This window comes from Mustela erminea, chromosome X, assembly GCF_009829155.1.
Source record: "Mustela erminea isolate mMusErm1 chromosome X, mMusErm1.Pri, whole genome shotgun sequence".
NCBI classification, from domain to species: Eukaryota; Metazoa; Chordata; class Mammalia; order Carnivora; family Mustelidae; genus Mustela; species Mustela erminea.
The window spans coordinates 17,704,567-17,732,419 of record NC_045635.1 but is presented as its reverse complement, the minus strand read 5'-3'; the positions used below and the strand labels follow the sequence as shown (position 1 = coordinate 17,732,419).

Here is a 27,853-nt window from a genome sequence, read left to right as displayed (position 1 = left end):
TGATTGCCAGTCTCATCCAGGCTTTCCTTCAAAGGCATTTTGTGCCCCAGTGATGAACTTCTCAGCAGCAATGGTTCAGATACTGATCTCCAAAGTACCAGTGAGCACTTAAAAGGAAACTACTTATGCACCAAAGCATTATGTTAAGCACTTTCATAATTATATACTCTCATTTCATCCTCCGGACAATACCAAGACTTGGTTATTATTATTTCCTGTACCAAGGGTTGGAGAAGGTCATCAAAAATTTGACTACAACTTGACCTGTGAGATGGACCTGGGCAGTCAGAGGCTTCCCACCCCCTATTCCCAGGAATGTGGCTTCTACTTGCCTTTCCCGCTCCCAGGGGCTGCTCAGGGGACACAGCCTTGAGAACGGGATGCGGTGTGGGGAACATCTGCACACTGTACATGACTGAACCTAGTTAGGATCTCTATATAAACTTTTAAAATCTGGCAGGCAGGTGCAGGGTTCCACTCGTCTTGCTGCCCTTGTATGTACGCTGCCTTGGCTTGTGAAACCCACCACCTACCAACCTGGAAGGGGCTAGTTTTGGGATACCCCCAGGAAGGCAAGCTAACTGAACCTGCGCAAGCACAAACAACTAGTAAATGGAAAAGGCAGAAGCACTCTGAGGTCTGTGCTCTTAACCACTTAACGATTTGACCTCCCCTCTTTTCTTCCCTTCCAACCAGCTCCGGAAAGGCAGCTCCCACCAATTCCTCAAACCCACTACTCTTCCTCCGGGGCAGGGGCCTGAGAAGGACCGTGCAGAACCCCTGCTCTGATTAGAGGCAGAGCTTTCTGGACCCGGATTTCAGTCCTGGCTCTGACACTATGTAGGACACTGAGGAAACCACTTAACATCTTTGAGTTTCTACGCCCTTTTCGGCAAAATGGAGATAAACACCATCCACTTCACAGGATTACTGTGGAGGTTACAATATAATGTACGTATGTGTCAAGTGCGTCAGTATTTTTTTTTAATTTTATTTATTTATTTATTTGACAGGCAGAGATTACAAGTAGGCTGAGAGGCAGGCTGAGAGGCAGGCAGAGAGAGAGGAAGGGAAGCAGGCTCTCCGCCGAGCAGAGAGCACGATGCGGGGCTCGATCCCAGGACCCTGGGATCACAACCCGATCCAAAGGCAGAGGCTCCAACCCTCTGAGCCACCCAGGTGCCCCAGTGTTTTTAATTATCATAATAATACTGAGATTTTTCAGCAACAAAACAATGTATGAATTGGGCTGAAGTGTATTATCCTCCTCCAGGGCAGCTGGAGTAATCCTTCAAAGGCCATATCTTGGACCAATGGAGAAACTTTATAATGAAAACTTCTCTCACTTTTGAATAATCTTATAAAATTCTGATGTTCATCTACAAATCCAGGACTGCTTTTAGTTATGTGACTTGTCAAACCACAATTTCAGGAAAGACCTACATCTCAGAACCTTACTTATTAAACTCTAAAAAACTACTTTTTCAAGAAAACGTAGTGAATGGTAAAAACAGGGGGTTTGTGAGGAAGAGAAGTTCCTTATCAGGACTATTTGTAGGAAAGGAAATAAACAGTGGTTGTGATTAGAAAGGCCTATAATGAATGAATCTACTGGAAGATACATGTCCCAAAATATCAGAATACAAAAGAATTATTACTATTCCTCCATAAGTAGGGTACTGCAAATATACAGTCCAACTCACAATAAATTAGAGGGTCATATGTATATGCACTTAATCTGCCAAAACACTCATAAAGTTTAATGAAGTTAACTCCCAGCAGGCAGATTTGCTACTAGTCATTTAGTATGAATGAAGCACATGAAGAATGTTTGACAACAAACATCATGCGTTTTGCATTAGAACATGCCCACTAATTATAAAATATTCAGTTTGCTTAATTCTTTCCTTTATGATCAAATCAGACCAATCCAGGTCCGTGTGCTTTACGGTACCCACTCAGCTATGCATTCTTTCTGACACTTTCTTTATTTTGAATCTGTGCTAAATCTTGTGATTCGCCTGGCATATCAAAGCTCATATATAGCCAAGGGATGAATCAAAAGTTGGTGCTTTCTGGCACTACCCAGTCTAAGTGCTTGGGCTTGGGTTAGCTGAAAGGCATGAGGCCAGTAAAAGTTGCCAAAAAACAAAAATACAGTATATTTAGCACTTACTGCCTTCAGGTCTTCATTAACATAAGTGTCATTCATTATAAACTCAGGATAGCCAACTTTCGCCAAAACAGCTCTTGCCTATAAGAAGGAAAAAGAAAAATGAGGTCAGAGTTTCAGCACTTAAATCATTAATAATCACACAATGTAGGACGCGATGTTCATCTGAAAACTCTCGTTACTGAGTGTCTAGTAAATGCAACCCACTATGAAATGCAAAAAAAAAAAAGTAACTTAGTCCCTGCCCTCAATATACTGACAATACAGTGAATGCACAAACACATAGTAAAAATAAACAAAGTAAAAGTTTCAAAAGAAACACAGTATTGTTATCAAATTCCTGCAGAGAGACTAATTCCTCATGAGGAAAATGCTTAAGGTAGATGATCAAACTGAGACTTGGAGAATGGGTGGGATTTCAAACCGCAGAGGTGAGAGGAAGGACACTGCAGGAGGACACGAGGACAAAGACAGGGAGCTGGAAAGGAAGGTCACTGCACAGAGAGGGACAGGAGATTTGCTGTAGCTGGGCTAGGAAGCACCAGGAGGGGAGAGGAGGAGGCGAGGTAGGGAGACACACATAGGAAAACTGGCTGGGGCCAGTTCATAGGGCTTCCCGAATGCCAGGCAACGAGTCTGTTATTTTCTTTCACAGATAGGAGAGAAGGAAATGTTTTTAGCAGGAGTAAAATGCGATGAGTCACCTTTCAGCCAGATTATCCCACCACACTGAGAATGATGGCTGGAATACCAGAAAAGATTGCAAGGAGGGGGTCCCGACTAACTTAAGATCTGCCATAACCATCCTTTTGATAGACAGAGGACTGACTCCCTGTGCTCTGTAGCATAAAGGGAATGGATGAAGGAAAACTTACCTGAGGCACATGCAAGGAGCTCTCCACAGCTGGACTGGCCAGCTATGGCCCCGGCCCCATCTACCGTCCCCTCTACCCCGCCCCCCGCCTCCGGCTCTATACACTTGTATCCGAACACAGCCAAAACCCCTCCTTCACGTGTAATCTGTGGCGGCTTTCACACCACCAGTGGCGAGTTGAGAAGTCGGAACAGAAACCCCGCAGCCCACAAAACCTCCAACATTTACTACCTGGCCCTTAGAGAAAAGGTTTGCCAACTCTGGCTCTGGAGAAACTTTACAGTTCCGCATGAAAATGTGTCTCTTTTCTCTCCCTGGATGCTGGGTTGCACAAAAACAGAAGAGTGGCTTACTCCAAGACTAAGTACCTGGTAAGGAGAACCTGCCCAGACCTCCACTCCTGCCCCCCGTGCCAGGGATCCCTCGTATTGCTTCCGTACAGCCCTCTCCAGTATCTAATGGTCTTTTCTTCTCAAATGGCCAGCACTTCAGACTCCTAGCAGGCCTGCCCTAGGGCTACTGGTACCCGAGACCACACAAAACGGTTCCAGGGAGTTGATCTGCCTTGGGAACCCACCCCCACCCCAACCCACCCCAGCGGCCTTCAGCCAAAGACCGACTGAGGCAGGAGACCGGAAGTTCTGCTCCTTCGTCTCCATGAAGGACAAACCGTGAGGTCTAACTTGCCCTCTAGAGGTCCCCTGAACGATCAGGCTGTCTGAGACTTCCCCTGAAGTCACACCCTGGCTGGCCTCCCCCATCGCCTTGCTGCTCTCTCGGGAACACTTGCTGCACGACTCCTAAGCCACCTGCACGCGCAGCTTCATCTCCAGCTTGGCCTCCAGAAGACCCAGCGGAAGACACCAGGCAACCACAAACATGTCGGTTTCATTCCAGCGCAGCAAACCAGGGACCTCTGCACATTGCTCTCCCAACAAGTTCTTTCCTTCAGTCCCTTTCCATTTTCCTCACCCATCAAAGAAATGGAACAAGATAGTATGTTTTTCTTATCTTCCTTGAGATAATTCAAACATTAAATATCACCAGAAACCTGAAACTCAAGACTCGGAGAAGATTTTACAAGTGCCGCACGACCCAGTCATAATGGGTTTTGCTGTTGCAGACTCAAATACAGCACAGATCCAATCCTGCCTTCGAAACCCTGTGAGTAAAACAAACAAACAAACAAAAAACAAACAAAAAAAAACAACCCTGTGAGTGACACTGAAAGCCTGAGGTGACCCCGAGAGCCGATAGCTAGCCATTAGGACTCTCCCCCAACACCAAACAATACCTCCTATGTCTGTAAGTTACCTGGTTTCAAGCCCACTGTTTCATTTCCCTCATTGCACTTAGTTCCTCAGTGTCTTTTATGAGCTCACCACAAGTCACAAGCATAACCTAGAGCAAATAAAGAGCTCCCGATAGTTACCCCAAATGAAGAAAGAGAGAGAAGCTGAGTCATCCGCAACTGTTTTCTGAACACTGGTCTTTCTGGAGCATGCTGATGAATTATGCATTGTTTTGCAGACCTCACGCTCTGGGACCCCCACTGCACGGTGCAGCTTCACAGAATATATTACCTTCTACACTGTGCATGCGGGTCACTGAATCCTCTTTATTATTTATTTAGCAATACCATGACTCGAACAGAGCCGGCAGAGAGATGCAAAGAATCTCTAAATTCATCTCCCAAGGACACGCAGAGAGAATAAGGTGATGATACTAGTAAAACACGGCCAACATCTGGACACGGAGCTCTTCTTCCCCAAACATGTGCCTCCATTCAAACTCAAACGTCCTTCGGTCAGACAGTCCGGGGTCAGCTCCACGTCATCCCTCCCCAGGCCCTTCTACATTGTTCCCCGAGAAGCTTCAGAATTCCATCTTCAACCCATCCCACAGGGCACGGCTCCAGGTCAGCATCTGCCAGTGAGAAGCACTCACAGAAGCCTGGAAAGGCAGACAAGGAGACACCATTTTCTCACCTGCCATTGGCAGCGATGGGCAGACGCAGACACAGAGGCCGCTGTGCCAGCAGCTTCCAGGCAGTCTCCTGAGGAGACCCCTTCTGCGAGTGGGAAGCTGCTCACTGGGAGATCGGGCCCTTCCCCCTCCGGCCCTCCCAGGGACCGCATGAGCTCCGAGTGCCTGTATTACACAGATTCCTGTTGATACACTCAGATGGGCATTCACACTCCTGCATGAACTCTGATACACGCTTTAAGGCAAAGAGCGATTACTTCACTTCTTAACCTCTCCAGAACGAGATGAACAAAGCTCCAACTTTGTTGGAGTCCGATGGCTTGTTGAATGGCTAAAGTATTGGTGGGAGGTCTGCAATTAATCACCCCCTGGGCTGGTTACATGGACAAGAAGGAAAGGCAAGAACCAGGGCAAATACTGAGAGAAGAGTGGAATAAACAGAGAAGGGACCGCATATCGTGTTCTGCAAGCAGTATTTCCGGGGCTGCTTGTGGCTGCTCAAAAGCTCCCCAGTTTTCTGTAACCACTGCAGGCATTTCATCCCTTATTCACACAAACTTCTGAAAAGGCACTGCACATCACAACCAAGCCTCCTTCCTCAAGAGGCTCGAGCCACTGCTAATCTTCAGTAACTCTGTGACCTTGGGCAAAGTACTTATTTTCTGAAGCAAATATGGCCTACTGTCTGCCCAATATCCATTCTCCTTTCCTTCTCTTAGTAGCAGACCCCTATTCTGCTCAGGATGACAATGGAGCAAACAAAAAACAGCCACGTCACCCAGCATCCTTTCCAGCTAGGACTGGCTACGGAAGGAGATTCTGGCCAATGGCACATAACAAATTCCCTGTTCCCCTTACAGAAATCCATTTTCTCAAAAGGACAGATTTGGGGAGCACCTGGGTTGGCTTGGTCAGTTAAGCATCTGTCTTCGGCTCCAGACATGATCTCGGGGTCCTGGGATGGAGTCCCCAGGTTGGGCTCCCTGCTCAGCTGGGGGCCTGCTTTTTTCCCTCTCTCCTTGCTCCTCCCACCTGCTGATTCTCTCTCTCTCTCTCTCTCTCTCTCTCTCTCTCTGTAAAATAAATAATTTTTTTAATTTAGTTCTAATACAAATATAATGAAAGAGAGTTGAAAGAAATACTGGAATAATAAAGGAACTCGGAAAGGAAAAGTTGAACCACCTAAATCAAGGGTGAGCAAACATTTTCTATAAATGACTACTTAGTAAATATTCTCAGTTTTGCCAGCCATATATATGGTCTTTAATCCAACTATCTAATTCTGCTGCTGTACCTAGGAAAGCAGCTGTAGATAACACATAAATGAATGGCTCTGTCTGTGTTCCAATAAAACTTTATTTGTGGACACTAACATTTGAATCTCAAATGTCTTTTATGTACCATGATACATTCTTCTTTTGATTTCTTTAAACCATTTAAAAATCCATTCTTAGCCGTGGGCCAAACAAAAGTAAACAGCATGCCAAATACGACCCAAGAGTCATAGTTGGCTGCGTTGATGTACATTATTCGGTGAGAGTAGACTGTTCATTGAGTTGCCTCAATCGGTGGCACAGGGCCTAGTACACAGTAAGTGCTCAACGATGCTTGCTAGACTGATTCATGCGGAACAGCGGAGGGCAGTGGGCCTGTATGTGCATGTGCTTGCATTTTTAGCTAGTTTGTGTTTCCATCTTGCTCCTTGCTATTACTAACATGTACATACAACTAATCTTAATCACTTAAGAGTTTATTCCTTGCTCTAAAGTCTTAGCGCTAGAGCTCTAAAAAATTACAATTAATTCTATGGAGACAACAGAGAGTTCATAAAGTGAGGATTATTACATTGACAGAGAGAGAGAGAATAATCGCCACAAACGAACTCTGAAAAGCAAGGAACGTCGGAAGTGTAAAACACAATGTGATTTAAACACTCAAGTCACCCCTCCTCCCCAGAACTTTCTACAAGGTACACTACAACTTGACAGGGCCAGTGGCAAGCACAGAACAGAACATAATTCTGCTTTATTTGGCTGCGACGATGAAACCGTGTCTAATTTTTACACAGATGACCAAAGTGATTTAAAGACTGGTTATGATGATGGCTTTACTCCAGAATTTTCAAAGCCACTTAGTATTAAGCTGATTGGCAAAAAGCAAGATGGAAAACTCATTTTTTTATAGATTTTCATTTATTTATTTGACAGACAGAGATCACAAGACAGAGAGGCAGGCAGAGAGAGAGGAAGGGAAGCAAACTTCCTGCTGAGCAGAGAGCCGGATGCAGGGCTCGATCCCAGGACCCCGGGATCATGACCTGAGCCAAAGGCAGAGGCCTTAACTCACTGAGCCACCCAGGTGCCCCCGAACACTCATTTCTTTTAATCCCCACTGACTTGGCTGCTGAGGAGAGTCAGGTAAATTCTCAAATGTCTTGCATGTGTTACATCAAAGGGATCACTTTAATCACTTAATTAAACAGCTTTGTGTTTCTGCTCCCTGGTTAAGTCTCTTAGTCTCTTATTTTTTTTTCTTTTTTATTAATTTAACCAACATAAGAAAAAAAGGAAACTGATGATCAGCTGCCCTTCTACATGCAACTTACAGCTCGGCTTCCAAAGGCTCTGAAAGCTTCTGCCAGGCTTAACCACAGCGAGGCCTCATTTTCTCTGATGAGTTCTATAATAACTCTTAACCATCAATCAAAACTCTGAGCTTTAAGCATATCTGAAGGTTCAGGAGACCGTAGGTGAGTTACACTATCCTTCAAAACAATGGCAGTTTTCATATCAAACAAATGATCGACTAGAGTAGATGGCTTGGCTGGAGATACTATCCTAAGCAGAGCTGATGGTATGGATGAAAATTAGCCCTGGGGAGCAGGCTTTCATATCCACTGGGGCTATCTGGATCCCACAAATAATAACAATGCATTTATCTAAAAGATCAAATTTTATCTACTCAGTAAGGATGGCACTGACTTATTAGGAGTCGTGGGAAACTTGAACTTTGCAAATTGCTTTTGGGTGTGGCTCAGAGGCTCCTGCATCACGGTGCGCAGAGGACCAGTTAAGCGCCCCTATGAATCAGAAGGCTTTATATGTGCACGTCTCAGTAGGGATTTTACAAGAGCTGGAAGACAGGAATGCTCGGATTTCAGCTCTTCCATCTTAAATCCTGCCTGAGTAATGCCCTGGTAGAGCAGACAATCCCCATTTCTTGCCAAACACAGACAATGTTCTCGGAAGCATTCCAAATCACGAACCAGCTCCATCTAGCCCTCTCCTTTCTCGACAACACCAACTCCATGCATCTTGGAGGTGGGCAGTCTTTTCAGTCTGGAAAAAGGAAACTACGCAGGCGTGGGTAAGCTATAATTTCGCTTGAATGACACTAAACCTTTCCCCAGGGTGTCTGCGTCGGTCCCCTGGTCTCACTTGGTGAGCGCTGCACCAACGGAGTGAAAGAAAGAAACCAACGTTCAGGTTTTCTTTGTAAATAAATGGAGCAGGGAACAATAACAGAGGTAAGAACCTGAAACCATCTTATGATTAATCTGTAAAACAACAATATCCCCCTCGGGGTGGGTAAGGGTATTATTACCTTAAAAATAGAGGTAGGTCTCATACACTCCCTTTAAAACTGGATAGGAGAGTAACTAGATCATACACTTAAAAAAAAAATCAATGTCTTTCTGTACTTTCAATCACATATAGTAAACTGCTTACAAATTTTTGTAAATAGAACAGCTGCCAGACCTTCTCAAATGAAGATCCTAAGCCTCAATTAGCTAAATTCATTTGTCCAGACATAGCCAAGATGATAAAAGCCCAAGAGCTAGAACAATCTTATATTGTAGTTAGGCTTCTATATGGGCCAAAGTAAATGTTTTTTTTCTCTGTCTCCCCCATACAGGGCTCTACATCAGGTCAGCAAACTATAGCCTACAGGCCAAAACCAGCCCACCACCTGTTTTTGAAAATAGTTTTACTGGAACACAACGAAGGGGTCCAGAATATGTCATCATGGCCTAAGAATTATTTTGAACTGAAGGCATTTGAGAATCATCCAATGCAGGAAGAGGCTTTCTCTGCACCACCGTTATGTGCCTAAAAGCAGAGCCTTCCAGAAGAATTCCACTCTCATAAATCCCCTTCAAGGGAGGCTTCCTAATACCAGAGGGAAAGACTCCTACAACCAGAAGTGAGAACTTACTAAAACAAACTTTACCTTCCATTAGTTTCCCCCATATATTTCTCAGTCATTTCCTACCTTTCACTGTCCCTTGAAATCCTAACCCACGCCCCTTGTTCCGATGGTATATAAGCCCTAAACTTTCAATGGGGTTTTGAGCTACATTTGAGCTACATTTTCTGTAAGCTCCCACCTACTTAAGGAATAAACTTTGTCTTTTTTTCTTGGTAACCTGTCTCTTGTCAGTTGAGTTCACAGGCCCCCAAAGACCAGACCTCAAAGGGTAGAGGAAAATCCTCTACAACAGCCAAGCTTCTTTGTTTACTTGTCTCTGTCCACTGTCATACTCCAGCTGCAGAGTTGAGTAACCACAAAAGACACCATGGGGCCTGCAAAGCCTGAAATATTTACTATTTGGCTCTTTGCAGAAGTAGTTTACCTCTTCAAGATAAAGGTTCCCAGACTTTTTCAGAACTAAAAGACAGCAAGGGTAAAATAAGGGACAAAGCATAAGTCTTTGGACAATTTCGTCAAGATATAAACATGTGACTCAACTGTCATACTTCATCTTTTGTTGACGTAAATACCTGAATTTTAAAACAGAGCCAACATAGGAATATTAACCCAAAGCAGGAATTAATACCATGGAAAAATCAAAGAAAAAATGCAAATAAATTATTAAAAATCATTTTCAAATGTCAAGATTCAAAGGGCTTAGAAATGCACAAACAACAGCTAGTCCCTAACACCTAACATTTCTCGGGTAAATTTAATCAGCTATTTAATCTTCCTTCAGTTGTTAAATCACATATTGAAATGGCAGGCAAACTGGAGATGAACTTAAATAAACACATCCCACTCTCCCATCAACACTTCAACTGAGAGGGTATCACGGTCATTCCTTCCATTAAGGTTTACCTTGGACATGAACAATTCTCCACCAACGTGAAAAACATTTCAACCACCTCCCTCATAATGTGGGGCAAAGGTCAAATGAGGTAACTTTGAAGAATTATGAAATCAGGCCAACATGAACTGTCATGTAGCTTTCCTACAAGAGAGGGGTGCTGTAAGGCCACTACCCAGTCAGATGGTGCGTGCCATTGACACTCTAGGCCTCTAGTTCAGGGCTTCTCACAAAGCTTTGTCCCTGGACCGGTGGCAGCAGTAGCGGTCCTTGGCAGCTCGTGAAAAATGCAAATTCGTGGACCCACCTCAGACCTACTAAGGCACAGTGCCTCTGGGTTGCAGTCCAGGAATCTGCATCACTGTGAGGCAGGGTCTCTCAGCCCTGGCACCAATAACATTTGGGCCAAACTATTCTTATTTGTGGGGCTCTGTCCTGTGCACCGGGGGGTGTCTAGCAGCATCCCTCATCTCAACCTACTAGATGCCAGTAACGTTCCCCCTCCGCACGTCACAGCTGTGACCAAAAATGTCTCCAGGCCTTGACAAATGTTCCCTGGGGGTACAATAGCACCCTGGGTTAAGAACCAGTGTGGGAGTGGATTCTCCTGCATGCTCAAGTTTTTGCTACATTGCTAGATGCTTTAGACTGTGATGCTTACCAAGGCTTCCAGACTCCCTTCTGAGAGCCCCTGATATATATTATCCATCCACTTCTTCAATATTCCTTAGGCATCTCACTAGTAGTCACCACTATTACGCCAGCAGGAGTACTTTATGAAGAAAATAACATGATCTTTCCCAACAATTTCTGAATGTGCCTCAAACACTTGCAACTCCACATAATTTCTGGTCAGTGCCACCCAAATCCCAGGGTGACAGGGGCAAACAATTAATCAACAACTGGAAAATGCTTTGCAACTACAAGTCAGGATACAATTATACCCCCAAGATCTCAGAGATGTTTAGATCAAAAGTTCTAACAACTTTTCTCTCAGGAACTTGGCAAAATCTATTTTAAGCACTTTGAAGCATCTAAAAACCACGTTAATACAATTACAGTTCACTGAAAAATTAGCATGCAATCCAGTTTGAAAGCTAAAATCACTCATAGCGGGGTGATATTCCATTTAATTATAAAGATTAATTCAACCTTCACTTATTTGTGCGTGTGCTTGGTCTTTTCATTTTTCAAAGAACACCCAAGATTCAAATGCCATCTGGCAGAATTGCCACACACTTGTCAGTGGCATCTATTAGAGTCGTGGATTTCATTTCCAAGTATTGATAAAAGGACAAGGGAGGGAAGGAGAAGAGGGAGGTGGAAGCAGTAGAAACTCGATGAAAAAATGAGGTTTTTCACCGAGTGGATGGGACTGTGTCCCTCACTCTCTTTTGTTCCACCTGCACAAATGGTCCCAAATAACAAACCCTATTTTCTAGGTTTTTTGCAAGAGCCAGGTAAAGATTGAAGCAGTGTTGTGAACAACTAATGTGAAATCTAATTATGACACCCACTGTGTTTTTCAAAATGTATGTGATAACTGTCTTAAAATTTGGCCATAGTCCCATGGTGATTAAGACTGACCACTTCAACATATCACCCATTCAAAAGTCAACCTTTTATGGAATGACGAACGATTGCCAAGTAAGTACTGTAGACTGGAAAACACCTTTCTAAATTTTTAGTGAGCTGTAACATACACAAAGTACATAAATATTAAGTGCACAAATCAAAAAAAGTTTTTATTGCACACACAGGCCTGTGTTTGTACCTCCAAGACAAGGTTTAATACATTTATAAGCACCCAGAAGTCTCCTTTGGGTGTTCTGCCAGTCAATAACTCCTTCGCCCCAAGACAAGCACTATTCTGACCTCCACCTCCACAAATGAGTTTTGTCTGTTCTTGAACTTCAAACAAAGTGTGTACTCTTGGTGTCTGTCTTCCTTCACTCAACAGTACATCTGTGAAAATCATCCATGTTGTTGTGTCTAGCAGGAGCTGAGACAGAGAGTTTAACAGATTGCATTCCTGTCCTCAGGGAGTTCACAGTAGAGCATATATGGAGAACAAAATGCAGAAGGAAGAGAAGGAGAGAGGGGAAGGAAAGGAAGAAAAAAACACTACAAGAATGTAGAGGATGGGGTGTGAAGGGATGGGAAGAGAACAACTTTGTGAAAAGGTCACCTTCAAAGAGGAGATCTCAGAGCCAAAAATGAATTAGTAACAGCAGAAATAACATTTTTCATAATAACAAAAGTAATGCTCTTTATTGAACCCCTACTATGGGCCAGGTACTGGGTTAAAGGCTTCATTTATTCATCAGATCTAAATTTTACCTCAACTCCACCAGGTAGGTATAGGTCAGTCCATGTCACAGCTCAGGGAGCTGAGACTCAGAAAGGGTAATTAACCTCCCCATGTCCTGACATTTAAGGGCCAAAACCAGCGTCTTAACCCAGATACATTTAGCTTTAATCTGACTTCAAAAAGCCCATGTTTTCCCAACATACACCATCTTCTGAGGAGTGAAAAATAGTATTCTATTATATGGATATGACTCACTTTAAAAAAATCCAAATGAATTGAAAAATATGTAATGTACACACCTCTGCACCAGTAACCATATTCAGCACGCCCAGACAAATAATCTTTTCAGCTACAAGAAAGACAAGACACATGTAAACAGGGTTCAAGAATACCTTTAAGAAATTTCCATCCATCCCTAAAAATCAGAGTAATGAACTTTTGGTTCTGGACACCAATAGAACTAAAGTTTCACCAAGAGCCCCTAGCAGACCAAGAGTTGGCCAAGAGGGGAGGTCAAAACAGAAAAGGAAAGGCAAGAAAGTATTTCTAGGGGTGCCTGGGTGGCTCAGTGGGTTAAAGCCTCTGCCTTCAGCTCAGGTCATGATCTCAGGGTCCTGGGATCAAGCCCCGCATCGGGCTCTCTGCTCAGCAGGGAGCCTGCCTCACCCCCTCTCTCTGCCTGCCTCTCTGCCTACTTGTGATCTCTGTCTGTCAAATAAATAAATATAAAATCTTTGAAAAAAAAAAAAAAAGAAAGCATTTCTACTCAAGAAAATCAGAGCATCTATTCTTCAGACTAGTCAAGGTAATGAGACCAAAGAGATTTCACCAGTAGAAGGAAGGTTCTAGGCAACGGGGACCCAGCAAGAGAAGGTTATCAATCTCCTAGAGGAGATCCATCGGCAAAGAACCACCATGAAAAATGGTCTATCATGAGCATCCCTAGCCTAAAGAATCCTGGCCTTTTTCCTCCTGTTTTGAAAGAGGAGTAACATCTCTCCCTTCGGGATTTAAGCACTGTCATAAAGACAAATGAGAGCCTGTTTCAATTTTGAACCAATTAATTTTTTTTAAAAGATTTTATTTATTTATTTGACAGAGAGAGATCACAAGTAGGCAGAGAGGCAGGCGGGGGCGGGGGGGGGGGAGCAGGCTCCCCACAGAACAGAGAGCTCCATCCCAGGACCCCGGGATCATGATCTGAGCTAAAGGCAGAGGCTTTAACCCACTGAGCCACTCTGGTGCCCCATGAACCAATTAAATTTAAAACTTTCCTATAAAAGGGCAATGATCTCAGCTCAGGTCTGGATCTCAGGGTCATGAGTTCAAGCCCCACATTTGGACCAGCTTAAAAACAACAACAACAAAAACAAACAAACAAACAAACAAAAAACACTTTCCTAACTAGCTTTGGAGTTAGAAATGAAAAAAATGCACCAAATGCACCATTTGGACCTTACCCCAAAAGCTCATGAGATGGAACATTCTGTTCCACATTTGGGTCCTCCAAAACTCACAACTTGGTCCTGCACTGTCTGTCTGTAAGAATATATCATCAGCAGCGTGTAACTTTCTGCTGCCAGAATAGCCAGACCTATGAGTAGGACGTACGTCAATGTAAACTGTGTGGGTCCAGGTCCCTTCTTGCTCTCCACCTCTCTGAAAGCCAGAGTACCAGCCTCTGTCCCTTGAGAGTAAACTCCAGGGGTGAGTGGCGGAAGACAGATAAAGGAACTGAAATCCCCCACAGTGACTCTGCCTCCAGAGTTCGGCCGTGGTTATTTATTCTGGATGCCCATGGGTCACATTTTGGAACAAATTTTAGCTTTGTTTTGCTCTACCTCTGAAAAGGCAGTCTAGGGAAGGAAACCAGAAAGGCCACCTATACTCAAGGAAAGCAATGAGCCACAGCCAAGGGACCTTGTGCACTGTTTGTAAACAGCAGCCTAAATGTCATCATCAATTATTCATCATTCAACAAAGCGAATGAGTAACCTCTTATGAAACCACTTAATTCTTACTCGAGATTTGGCCCAACGAGAGGAAAGCAGCAGGTGTTGGTCAAAAACTTGAGACTAAGAAAGCTCTAGACCAGGTCGCCACTCCTTGGCCTGCATGCCCCATTCCGGCTGCTGCCCGGTTTTGTCAGTGAAGTTGTGTAGACACAGCCACAGCCATTTCCACATGTTATCCACGGTAGCATTCACACCACAAGAGAGAACTGGACATGGCCTGCAAAGCCCAAAATATTTCCTATCTGGCCTTTTACCTGAAAAGTTTGCCAACTCCTGCTCTATACTCTCAGTCCTCAGAGTGCGGTTCATGGTCCAGGGCCGTCAGCCTCACCTGGGAGCTTATTAGAAATGCAGGATCCCAGGCTCCACTCCAAACTTACTAAAAATCTGCATTTTAACAAGGTCCCTAGGAGACTGGTGTGCACATTCAAGTTTGAGCAGTACAACTCTAATAATGCTCTGCTTCTCAAACTTGACTGTCTCATTATTGGTAATAAATAGCCAAGATATGGAAACAACCTAACTGTTCATCGGTGGATCAATGGATAAAGACGTTGTGATATACGTACATATAGGGGAGTATGATTTAGCCATAAAAAGGACAAACAAACAAAAACCCAAACTCATAGCAAAAGAGATCAAACTTGTAGTTACCAGAGGCAGGGGACGGGGGGAAGGAGGAATTGGGAGGAAGGTTTCCGAAAGGTACAAACTTCCAGTTGTAAGATAAATACTAGGAATGTGACGTACAGCATTATGAGCACAGCTAACACTGCTGTACACTATATAGGAAAGCTGTTAAAAGAGTAAATCCTGAGAGTTCTCATCACAAGCAAAAAATTTTTACTCTTTTTTTTTTATTGTACCTATATGAGATCATGGATGTTAACTAAACTTATTGTGTTCATCATGTCCCAGTATGTTTAAGTCAAACCATTATGCTACACAGCTTCACCATGTATAGTAATGTCTGTCAATTATAGCTCAATAAAGCTGGACCAAAAACAAACAAACAAACAAACCTTGGCTGCTTATGACATTCACCTTGGGAGTTGATTTTTAACTACTGATGGCCTAGGTCTGAGGTGACCCCAGGATGAAAAGTTTGCAGGAGCTTCCAACTCCTCCCAAGGTCACCCACAGAGCTCTCACTGTCATTAGACACTAAGATTGGACACTCAAATAAGCAAGCAATTGTTGGAGGAGGAGGCTTGGGAAGAGGGAAAGAGGAGGAGAGGAAGAACTATTTTTCTCTTCTATATCTTCCTCATTTCAAAAATATTCTCTCTGTACTTTCGAGTAATTTTTAATGGAAATCAGCAATTGCTTGGAACCAATGACAGGACTTCATTAGAACATGACTTACTACAGATGTATACAAACTGCTTTGCCAAACCATAGCTTACATTTTCAAAAGCCTAGAAGAACTAGTCAAATTCGTCCATAAACTCATAAATTCATTTTTATAACTAAACATCAAAATTAAGCAAAGTCTCTGTTTCTGTGGCCCTAAAGGACGCAACTTCCGCACCATCCTCCACTTGACTCTGCTCTGGGACATTCAGCTCATTAGTTTAATCCTTAACAAACCCCTGGTCAGAAACTCCATTAGTCACCATCAGTGCTGGGAACACCATAATATACCAAAGGCAGATGATCAGCCCCCTTTACCTTAGGCCACCAAGGACATGGAGTGAGGCACAGCCTTTGCCAATGCCAAGAGTCTTTGGTTATGGAATACAGGAAGTCAGTGTAAGGAGTGTCTATGCTGAAACTTAATTTTATTTACTAAGGAAGTCAATGTAAAACTGAAAAAAATAATTTGTCTATTAGAACGGGGCTGGGTTCCTGGTAATTTAGTCCAACTCTGGCCTCCAAAACCTAGTAGGAATTTCTTACACCTGTGGAGGAAGGTCTGAACAGAATGAGCTTGAGTTATTTCCCCATCACAGCTCAATAATTAGATTACTCAAATAATTCTGTGAGAGAGAGAGAGAGAGAGTGTGTGTGTGTGTGTGTGTGTGTGTATACACACACACATATATACTGGTCTTGAGCTAAGAAAAAGAAATCAGTCAATAATAAGAAACAACCTAACCAACCAAACAAGAAAATAGGAAAAAAAATTTAATGACACTCGGTGGTTAGGTGTTAAAGACAGAGAATAAAAATAATTCTAAATTCTCTAATATAAACAATGAAAAACTGAACACAGAAAAGAGAAGCAAAGGATAGTGATTCCAGGTAGGCAGCTTCCAAACATGGCTGCCAACAACAGCTCCTGTCTTTGTATGCTCACACTGCTCCTCAACCCAAGAGATGAAGTCCCTTCTAGGGATTGCCCTGGTCCCCAGCTTTGACCAAAAGCATGTAGCAAAAGAAAGCTGGGACTTCTGAACCTAGACCTTAGAAACTTTGGCTCCCTCCCTCTTGGAACCCTTAGTTTCCATGCCACCCTGCTGGAGAAAGCAGCCATATGAGGAACAGTGAGGCACCAGATAAGAGTGAAGGAGCCAACTCAGATGCCCAGCCATGACCAATCTATGAATGCAACTGCACGAGACACTCCAGGCGACCCCTCTAGAAGAGCCATCCACCTCGGCCCCAGGAGCCCCACAGAATCATGAGAAATAATAAGATATCTTCTACTCAAAGCCAGGAAGTTTTGGGGTGATGTGTTACACAGAGCACTGCTGTGGGTGAGCCATTCTATCTGCACGAAGAAAAATAAAACCCGCTCTCTTCCCTCTGGCAACTGGCCGACGCAGAGCCAAAAGGAACAGTAAATAACTCCAAAATCTCCTATGAGGAATCAATCGTTCCATAAATTCTTTTTCTTTTAAAGGAGTTGTGTTTATCCAAAACACCAAGAAAGATAATATTTAAAATAAAGACAAAATTTAATTTGCCAAGTTGCCAGAGCTTCTATCCAAATAATTGGGTAATGTCTTTTTTTTTTTCTAGCACCACTTCCCCAGACTTCTCCAAGCCCCAATCATTACCTTTTTTCCCCAGTTTCACTCACTCTTTTTTCTCTTGGTGTTGGGTTGTTTCTCTGGCTCATAAATGAGATTCTCTCAGAGGTGGTTTTGCTGTCATGCCCTCGGACTGCCTTTGCCCAGCTATGCTAGGGTCGAGAAAAATGACACCTCAAAATGCCGAGCTAAATACAATTTCTTTCTCTTTACCCATTTTCCACTATCTGCCTGTCCGGTCCTTGGGTTATTAATGGAACTGACATTCCCGTACAACTGAATGAGCGGGACCCATAGCCAGATAAGAAGGGAGCCGCTGACAGCAGCAGACGCCGCCCCAGAGACAGCAGATAAGCAGATGTGGCAGGGCTCTTAGTCTCATCTTGGGCCAGAGAAGAGCATCACAAAATGTACACAAAGAACTTGAACATTCCTAATGAACTCTTTTCCCATTAAAGTAAAAATCAATATATAAAACGGATTCCTTTTCACTATGTTGTACACCTGAAACTAACATAATACTGCGTGTCAAATATACTTCAATTCAAAATACCAGTTTTAAAAAAGTTTTTTAAGTGATTCTTTTTCTATCAAATCAAACTAAATTTCTAACATACCCAATTTGTATTTGGACCAAAAAAGAATAAACAGAGACATTAAATCTCTCCCACTCATCCCAAGAATAAAAGTAACAAATATTTCCCGTAATATTTAAAATGCAGCTCTCTGCTTTGGGCCTCTGGAATTTCATTCCAAAGCTCTCATGGCATTTTCCCAACTGCTTTCAAAGTCCTACAACCAACCAATCCCTCAGCCAAAAATAATAACTAATAGACTCTTAAGAACTAAACATTTTTACAGTTCTGTATTCAAACCATTAAGGGTTGCTGATATTGTTAAATTTTTTAAATACTTACTATTCCAACTTTCATCTTTTAATATAGTTCCATTTTTCCACATTGTTCAAATCAGTTCTATTTCTGGACACTAGCATAATTTTTTTCATCTATGGCACGGTCATACACTAGTTATCAAGACTCATTTATATTCTTGATGATCAACAGGGAACACAACGCTTAAGAAATCACCAAAAACCATACAGTGAGTATTACATGTATGTCCACTGACATGAGCTAGTGTTCATCACAAATGAAAATTCACATAAATTTCTAACTCCAATTTATGCAGATTTATTATTGAAACTCTGTATTTCAAGTTGGTAAGGAGTCTCTCCTCCATCAAGAAAAAAAAAATCAATACATTGCTCATAGGTGGAGAAACTAATTAAGGCACTGATTTATAATTGCTCAAACCAGTCTGTGATTAAACAGAGCTCGAGCATTAAAAGGATATCTTGTCATGCCAGGACACAAAGACACTATCAGAATCAACTGGAGTCACATCAGAATTCCCTAAAGGGAAAGCTTCGGGTTGGCCAGTATGGGGCAACTGTGCTAAAAAAAAAAAAAAAAAAGACAAACAATCAAACAAGTCAAATACATAAAATTCCCTGAATTTATCTAGACCCTTTAAAAAAAAATTGCTTTGTACTTCCTGAGAAGATGGCAGGGTAGGAGGAGCCTAAGTTTACTCCTCCCACTGAGAGACTAGATAACACCCACATCAGTGTAAATAACTCTGAAGATGGCCAGAAGACTAGCAGAACAGACTCTCCACAGCTAAATATAAAGAAAAGGCCACACTGCAGAGGGAGGAGGGGTGGAGACACCATTGGAAACTAAGTGGACCCGTGGGAATGTCTGCAGGGATAATGTGGCACACAGAGGGGAGAAAACCACACCCTCACACAAGAAACCCCAAGTAAGGGAAACCCACATTGAGAAGAGGAATCCCCAAAACATTTGGCTTTGAAAACCTGAGATGCATAATCTTTCAAGTTCTTCCAATCAGAAAGGCTTACCACCTAGAACTTGAAAAATCAGTAGGCTCAGCTCTGGGAGAGCTAGGCCAGCAAGAGGAAACTAAGTCCCCACCCTTAAAGAGACAGCACAACAGTCCACAGGGATACAGCAGAGAAGCAACAGTTTGGAAAACACATGGGATGTCCAGGAGGGAAATTAGCTTCCTAAACTCAGAGCATATGCTAGAGGGGCAGGGATCCTTGAGAGACTTCTCCATGAACAAAGGAACTGGCAAGTGTCATTTCTACCCCTGCCCTCCAGGCTAGATGCACAGAAACCTGTGGGAATCAGCAGAGAACCAGTAAGTGCTCCCTAACTTGCTAACAGCACACTCTGCCTCCTCATTCTGCTGCAGACATGCCCCGTCCAGCCAGGTCTCAGCGCCATGTCCCCTCCCACAGCAGACCGGCTCACGATCCTTGCTAACACCGTGTGCTTCTTCCCTACTTTCTACTGATGACAGACCCTATCCAATATGCCCTTGACCACAGCCCATCCAATGAGATGTCACAGGCCTGGCAGGGTGAAAGCAGCTCCAACAGGTACCACTACCTATCCAAAGTGACTCTTCCCCACAGAGAGGGGATGATAACCACACACACAGCATCCCAACTGCAGCCCCAACACTGGGTGGGAAGCAGACATTCGGTCTGACTGCAGGCCCCACCCACCAACAAAAGCTTCTCAGGGCCAGACTCATCAAAGGTGGGGGGAGGGGAGAGAGAGGAGGGGGGAGAGAAAGAGAGAGAGAGAATTCCAACAAAGTAAGAAATGAAAAAGGATAAATAACAACCACCAACACAGAAATATAAAGGATTGTAAGAGAATATTATATATAAAAAAAAAAACTGAAGCCAACCTAGAAGAAATAGTTAAATTCCTAGAAACCTATAACCCCCCAAAAATGAATCAGGAAGAAACAGAAAATTTGGACAGACCAATTACCAGCAATAAAATTAAAGCAGTAATCAAAAAATTCCAACAAACAAAATTCTAGGACCAGAGAAGCTTCACCTATTTATTCCACCCAACATTTAAAGAATTTTTAACACCTATCCTCAAAACTATTCCAAAAAAGAGAAAAGGAAGAAAAGCTTCCAAATTCATTCTAAGGCCATTACTACCCTGACACCAAAACCAGGTAAAAACACTACAAGAAAGGGGTGCCTGGGTGGCTCAGTCAGTTGAGCATCTGATTCGTGGTTTGGGTTCATGTCATGATCTCAGGGTTGTGGGGTGGAGCCTGTTTGGGATTCCCTCTCTCCCTCTGTCCTTCCTCTTCTCTAAAAATAAACAAATAAATAAAAACACTGCAAAAAAAAAAGAGAATTACAGGCCAATATCTCTGATGAACATAGATGTAAAAATCCTGAACAAAATATGAGTAAACTGAATCCTACAATATATTTAAAAAATGATTCACCACAAGAAAGTGGGATTTAGTCCTGGGTGCAAGGGTGGTTCAATATTCACAAATCAATCAATGTGATACATTGCATCAACCAGGGAAAGGATAAAAACCATATGATCATTTCAGCAGATACAGAAAAAGCATGTGACAAAGTACAACACCCATTCATGATTTTAAAAACCATCAACAAAGGGCACCTGGGGGGCTCAGTAGGTTAAGCATCTGCCTTTGGTTCAGGTCATGATCCCAGGGTCCTGGCTTCAAGCCCTGTGTTGGTCTCCCTGCTCAGTGGAGAGTCTGATTTGCCCTCTCTTCCTGCCCATTCCCCCTACTCATGCTCTCTCAACTCTCTCTCTCTCTTGCTTACTCCCATTCTATCTCAAATAGATAGATAAAATCTTAAAAAAAAATAAAACCTCAAAAAAGTAGGCTTAGAGGGAACATACCTCAATATAATAAAGGCCATATATGAAAAACCCACAGCTAATATCATGAGAAATGGTGAAAAACTGAGCACTTTTCTTCTAATATCAGGAAAAAGACAAGGATGTACACTTTTATTCAAAACAGTACCAGAAGTCCTAGCCATAGCAATCAGACAAGAAAAATAAAAGGCATCCAAATTGGTAATGAAGAAGTGGAACTTTCACTATTTATAAATGACATGAAACTACATAAAGAAAACCCTGGAGACTCCACCAAAAAACTACTGCAACTGATAAATGAATTCAGTAAGTTTGTAGGGTGCAAAATCAATATACAGAAATCTGCTGCATTTCTATAAACTAATAATGAAGCAGCAGAAACAGAAATTAAGAGAGTCCATTTACAACTGCACCAAAAATAAACTTAACCAAAGAAGTGAAAGACTTTTACTCTGAAAACTATAAAACACTGATGAAAAAAATAGAAGACAACACAACAAATGGAAAGATATTTCATGCTCATGGATTGGAAGACCAAATACTGTCAAAATGTCCATACCATTCAAAGCAATCTACAGATTTAATGCACTCCTTATTAAAATGCCAAAGGCATTTTTCACAGAACCATCCTAAAATTGGTAAGGAACCATGAAAGACCCTGAATAGCCAAAGCAATCTTGAAAAAGAAGAACAAAGCTGAAGGTATCACAATCCCAGATTTCAATATATACTACGAAGTTGTAGTAATCAATACAGTATGGTACTGACACAGAAAAAAATACAAAGATTGATGGAACAGTATAGAACACCCAGAAATAAACCCACATTTATGTGGTCAACTAATCTTTGACAAAGGAGGCAAAAATATGCAATGGGAAAAAGATGGTCTCTTCAACAAATGGTTGGAAATGGTGTTGGGAAATCTATCTGGACACCTACTTGGAGAAGAATGGAACTGGACCACTTTCTTACACCACACACAAAAATAAACTCAAAATGGATTAAGGACCTAAATTTAAGATCCAAAACCATAAAGATCCTAGAACACAGCACAGACAGTAACTTCTCTGACATCGGCCATAGCAACATTTTTTGGGCATATCCCCTCAGGCAAGGTAAACAAGAGAAAAAATAAAGTATTGGGATTACATCAAAATAAAAAGCTTCTGCACAGTGAAGGAAACAATCAACAAAACTAAAAGATAATCTACTGAATGGGAGAAGATATTTGCAAATGACATGTTCAATAAAAGGTTAGTATCCAAAATATATAAAGAACCTGTACAACTCGGGACGCCTGGGTGGCTCAGTTGGTTAAGCAGCTGCCTTCAGCTCGGGTCATGATCCCAGCATCCTGGGATCAAGTCCCACATCGGGCTCCTTGCTTGGCAGGGAGCCTGCTTCTCCCTCTCCCTATGCCTCTGCCTGCCACTCTGTCTGCCTGTGCTCAATCTCGCTCCTCTCTCTCTGACAAATAAATAAATAAAATTTAAAAAAAAAAAAAAGAACCTGTACAACAGCAAAAAAACCAAAATAATCTAATTCAAAAATAGGCAGAGGACACAAACAGGCATTTCTCCGAAGAAGACATCCAGGTGGCCAACAGACACATGAAAAGATGTTCAACATCACTCATCATCACGGAAATGTAAATCAAAACTACAGTAAGATACTACCTCACACCTGTCAGAATAGCTAAAAACAACAAAGTAAGAAACAACAGGTGTTGGTGAAGATGTGGAGAAAAAGGAACACTCATGCTTGGCTTGTGGGAATGCAAACTGGTGCAGTGACCGTGGAAAACTGTACAGAGGTTCCTCAAAAAATTCAAAATACGGGCACACGGGTGGCTCAGTCAGTTAGGCCACAGACTCTTGATTTCAGCTTGGGTCATGATCATGATCTCAGGGTCTTGGAACTAAGCCCTGTGTCAGGCTCCTCATTCAGTACTGAGTCTGCTTCAGGAGTCTCTCTCTCCCTCTCTGCCTCTCCCACAATTTGCACACAATCTCTCTTATTCATAAATGAATGAATGAATGAATCTTTTTTAAAAACTCAAAAAAGAATCACTACAGTAGGATCCAGTAATTCTACTACTGTTCATTTACCCAAAAAATACAAAAATACTAATTTGAAAGGATATATGCACCCCTATATTTACTGCATTATTATTATTATTCACAATAGTCAAATTATGGAAGCAGTACAAGTGTACATCAACAGATGAATAAAGACGAGGTGGTACACATATACAGACACACACACACACACACACACACACAGTGGAATATTACTCAGTCATAAAAAAGAATAAAATCTTGCCATTTGCAACAACACAGATGGATCTAAAGAGTAGTATGTTAAGTAAAATAGGTCAGTCAGAGAGAGGGAAATACCATATCATTTCACTTATATGTAGAATGTAAGAAACAAAACAAAAAAAGACAAGCAAAAAACAGACTCTGAACTATAGAGAGCTCTGGTGGTCACCCGAGGGGAGGTAGGTGAGGGGATGGGTAAAACAGGTGAAGGGAATTAAGAGTTCACTTACAGCAATAAGCAGTGAGCACTGTATAGAATTCTATGAACCACTGCAATGCACACCTAAGACTAATAGAACACCATATGCTAACTATACCGCAATTAAAAAAAAAAAAAACTGCTTTGGCACCTTTGGAGATATTAAGGGACCGACTCATTATACAAATTAATAAAGACAGATGTTTTTGGTGTCTTTCAGCAGTTTACGTCAGTATAAACTATGCCTCGGCATATTTGAGTTGCTGATGAGAAGAAACCTTTTTTTTATAGAATTCCAGCTAATAAATGTGACAGAATCTGAAAATCACTCGTTGCAACACTTACTGAACTCACGTACCTAGGCAATATTATCAATGACCGTGAAAATAATTAGGACAGTGTTTTTCAGCCCTGGCTGCATATTTTTATCTCCTGAGGAGCTTGAAAAACTGCTGACACGCCGGGTAGTCTGGATGCCATTGGCCTGGGGAGCCACCTCAGCATCAGGGTTTTCCTAGGTGATCCTAAGACACAGTGGAGAAAAAAGGATTCCCACCTGAGGCGAAAGGTTGATGGGTGAGTGAAAATGGAAGGATCGGGCTGACAGTCCCCAAACCCACGGACCAGGCTTCTCGCGAGCAGCTTGGTTGGCTACAACAGGAAGCTGACAGCACCGCTCCCCCCGCCACGGCTTCCTGCCAGAAGAAAATCGAACCTGAATCTTCTCAAACCTCTAGATTCCACTAACAGGAAATGGAAAGGACAGAAGAACGCATTAAAAGAAAACACTAGGATACAATCAGCCAAATCAAGACTGCTAAAAACTCGACCAGACCAATGATACAATTTTTTCAAGAAATACATAATTCACAGATAAAACAGGAGTGGGAGCTCTTAACATTTTCGAAGCCTTGAAAGACGGACCTATGAACTGCAATATGTGTACTCCATTTGGATTGTGATGTGAATTGATATTTAAAAAAAAAAAAGAAACATTTTTTAGTTAATTACAGAAAACTATACACGGGCTACCCATGAACAAGGTATTGTTAATAAATATTGCTGGGTATGTTCACAGTTCTGCACTTAGTTAAAAATACTCATCTGGGGGAGACACATAATGAAATGTTTTTAGTAAAATGTCAAGGATTAGCTTTTGAATTCTCAAGCATAAAAACAGGTGGGATGTGGAGTGTATGACTTCAGAATGGCAAACACTGGTGAGACTGGTGGGGGTGGCCGAGGAGGACCTGGGGATTTGTTAGGTATACTCTGGGGCACATCAAAAAATTTAATAAAACATTTAAAATTTTTGAACTGAGTCAAAGTCACTAAAAGTCCACTCTGTACCTCCGTGCCAAAGAAAGCAATTGAACTGGCATCAGTTTTTCTTTCCCAACTTTAAGAGACTGTAATGGCACATCGCATTATTTGGTGAGGAGGGAATAAAAGGCAACTTGGGGGTAGAAAACAAAAATGTTATCTTACTAACACTGAGCATTTGTTCTCTGCCAGTCACTGTGCATACCTTACTTATCGAATCCTCCCAAGCACTCTGTGAAAATGGTAATATATTTGTTCTCATTTCACAGGTGAAGAAACCAAGGTCCTCAAAAGATGTGCATCTCGTCTATGTGTTTGCCAGAGCCGTGATCCTTGCTAAGGTCTGCCCAGTGGCCACAGAAGGGAGTGCCAGACCATGTCAGGTTCTAAGCTTCTAATAATCAACCAGCCAGCCATAGTTCTTCCCTTACAGGGGTCACTTCTGCTCAATAATTCTCTATTCTGGGGTAAAGTTTTCTAGTTATGAATAAACACTATGACGCTATTTCAAAAGCTCGGAGAAGACATGAAAGACTTCGCTATCGGAAATGTTTTTTAAGAAGCCTATTCTGTAATTCTCTTTCCAAGACTAAAAATGAGGAAATGGGTTAAAAAGGATGAACTTTACAACATGGGTGAACCTATAAACATTATATTGAGTGCAAGAAGCCAGATATAAGAGGTCACATATTCTATGATTCCATGGATATGAAATATATAGAACAGGTGAATCCATAGAGTGAAAGCAGAATGGTGGCTGTCTAGGGCTGGGGGAAAAGCAAGAGTGAGGAGGGACTGCTAATAGTATGAAGTTTTCTTTTGGGGTGACAGAAATCTTTGGGGACTGGAGAGCAGTGACGGTTGCACAGCACTATGTGAGTACTAAAAGCCACTGAACTGTAGACTTTAAAATGGTTACTTTTATGTTATGTGAATTTTACTTCAATTTGTTTTAAAAATTAAGAAAAAGAAGTATGAGAAGCTAGGGGAGGAAAGAACTATGAAACAGAAATGATAAAGATTTAAAAGTTGTTGGAAGACAGACTCAACAGGATTTGAGTATTTCCAGTTGGCTGGGAGGGAATATGAGATTTCTGGTTTGGGAGTCTGAAGAGTTGGCTGTACCCCCACGGAATGATGTAATGTGTACTGAGGATAACACGGGATCTTAGAAAGAATGGGAGCCCAGTGAATGTTCAGTATCATCAGGATTCTCTCTCTCTCTCTCTCTCTTTTTTTTTTTCAAATAACACTACAGGGGCGCCCGGGTGGCTCAGTTGGTTGAGCATCTGACTTTGGCTCCAGTCCTGATCTCGGGATCCTGGGATCAAGCCCTGTGTGTCAGTGGGGAGTCTGCTTCTCCTTCTCCCTCTCCCTCTCTCTCTGCTGTTCCCCCTGCTCATGCACTCTTTCTCTCTCTCTCTCTCTCTCTATCTCTCTCCCTCTCTCTCTCTCTAGTAAGTAAATAATCTTTTTTTTTTAAAGGACACTAGTAAAGCAAGGAATATCCAAATGCAATGTAACTGGGCTCTATCAAGTCACAGCTAAATCTGAGCAGGCAGAAAGGAGGAAGTCGATGAGAGTTCCAGGGAGTTGTTCAAAGGAGAACAACTGAACTAAAAATCTACTAGTTAGTGAATTACTTAGCACCCAGCAAAAGACCTGCCACAGAGCAGATTCTCCATGAATCAGTAGATCAGTCTAGAAGGAGTCTCCAAGGGATAAGCAAACATGTCGATTCCACCTCCATTTCGTAAGCATCCTCATTGACAATGCATAAAAACAATCCAAATCAAAGAACAGATTTCTCCCATTATGAATGATTTACAAGTGGAGACAGTAGTTGACACACTAACAGACCCGAGATTTTTAATGGCTTTTTAAGATCCCATTCTAAGCAATTCGTTTGGAACTTGGCAAAAGATTTACTTATGCACAAAATGTTTATCATAAGAATATCATTAACGGCACAAACTAACTACCCAACTATGGAGAACTTGTAAGTCATTTCATATACAGTCAATGGACAAAATAGTCAATAACAATGAAAACTCTTATAAAGACAATGTAATAATAGAATATTTATAATATAAAGGAGAAAAAAATCAAATTCATATCTATATCTATATCTATATCTATACCTATATATGGCATTATTCAAATCTACGGACAGGGAAAAAGCCAAAGAAAGTAGTAACATCAAGATGTTTGTGGTGGTTATGTTTGGATGATGAAACTAGCAATAATTTTTTTCTTTCTCCTTTTGCACTTTACTTCCAAGATTTTCTTCAATGAGCACAGATTTTTGTAACAAAAATAAATAAAGAGAAGGTCCAGAAATATGTATGTATGTATTTATATATATACATATATGTGTATATATATTTTTTAAAGCTGAGCCATGAACCAAAGGTAAATGGATTTAAGTAAGAATAAACATGAAGTTCTAGGATAAGGGTTTAAAAAAAGAAAAAAAAAGCCAAGTTTAGGGCTGGAGAACAGGGCCTAACAACAGTTTCTGGGGGGATTAAAAAAAAGACCTAGAAATTAACTGACTGCAAATTCGTTATGAGCGCACAGTGACATGGCTGAGGGGAAAAGATAGCCATAATATAAACTTTGGATTTTTTAACATAATTTGTATGCAAAACAAAGGCAGTAATAATATTCCCATTGTGCTGTGTGAGTTAGACTGTATCTAGAATATTGTGTTCGGCTTTGAACCTGAGTTTTAAAAAAAAGATGTTGAAACCTGGACAGCAGCCAGCAGGACGAAGCAAGAGAACCATAGCGCAGAGCAGTGATTCCCACACTGGC

General features: G+C 41.9%; 1 protein-coding gene across 1 annotated transcript in view; it reads right to left on the bottom strand.

Annotated features, from left to right (window-relative positions):
* Positions 1-27,853, bottom strand: part of PHEX (phosphate regulating endopeptidase homolog X-linked) — a 204,100-nt gene that overhangs the window by 69,312 nt on the left and 106,935 nt on the right. Inside the window, exon 13 of the mRNA XM_032330228.1 lies at positions 2,177-2,254. Coding sequence (XP_032186119.1) covers positions 2,177-2,254 — 78 coding nt within the window. The remainder of the gene's footprint in view (positions 1-2,176; positions 2,255-27,853) is intronic.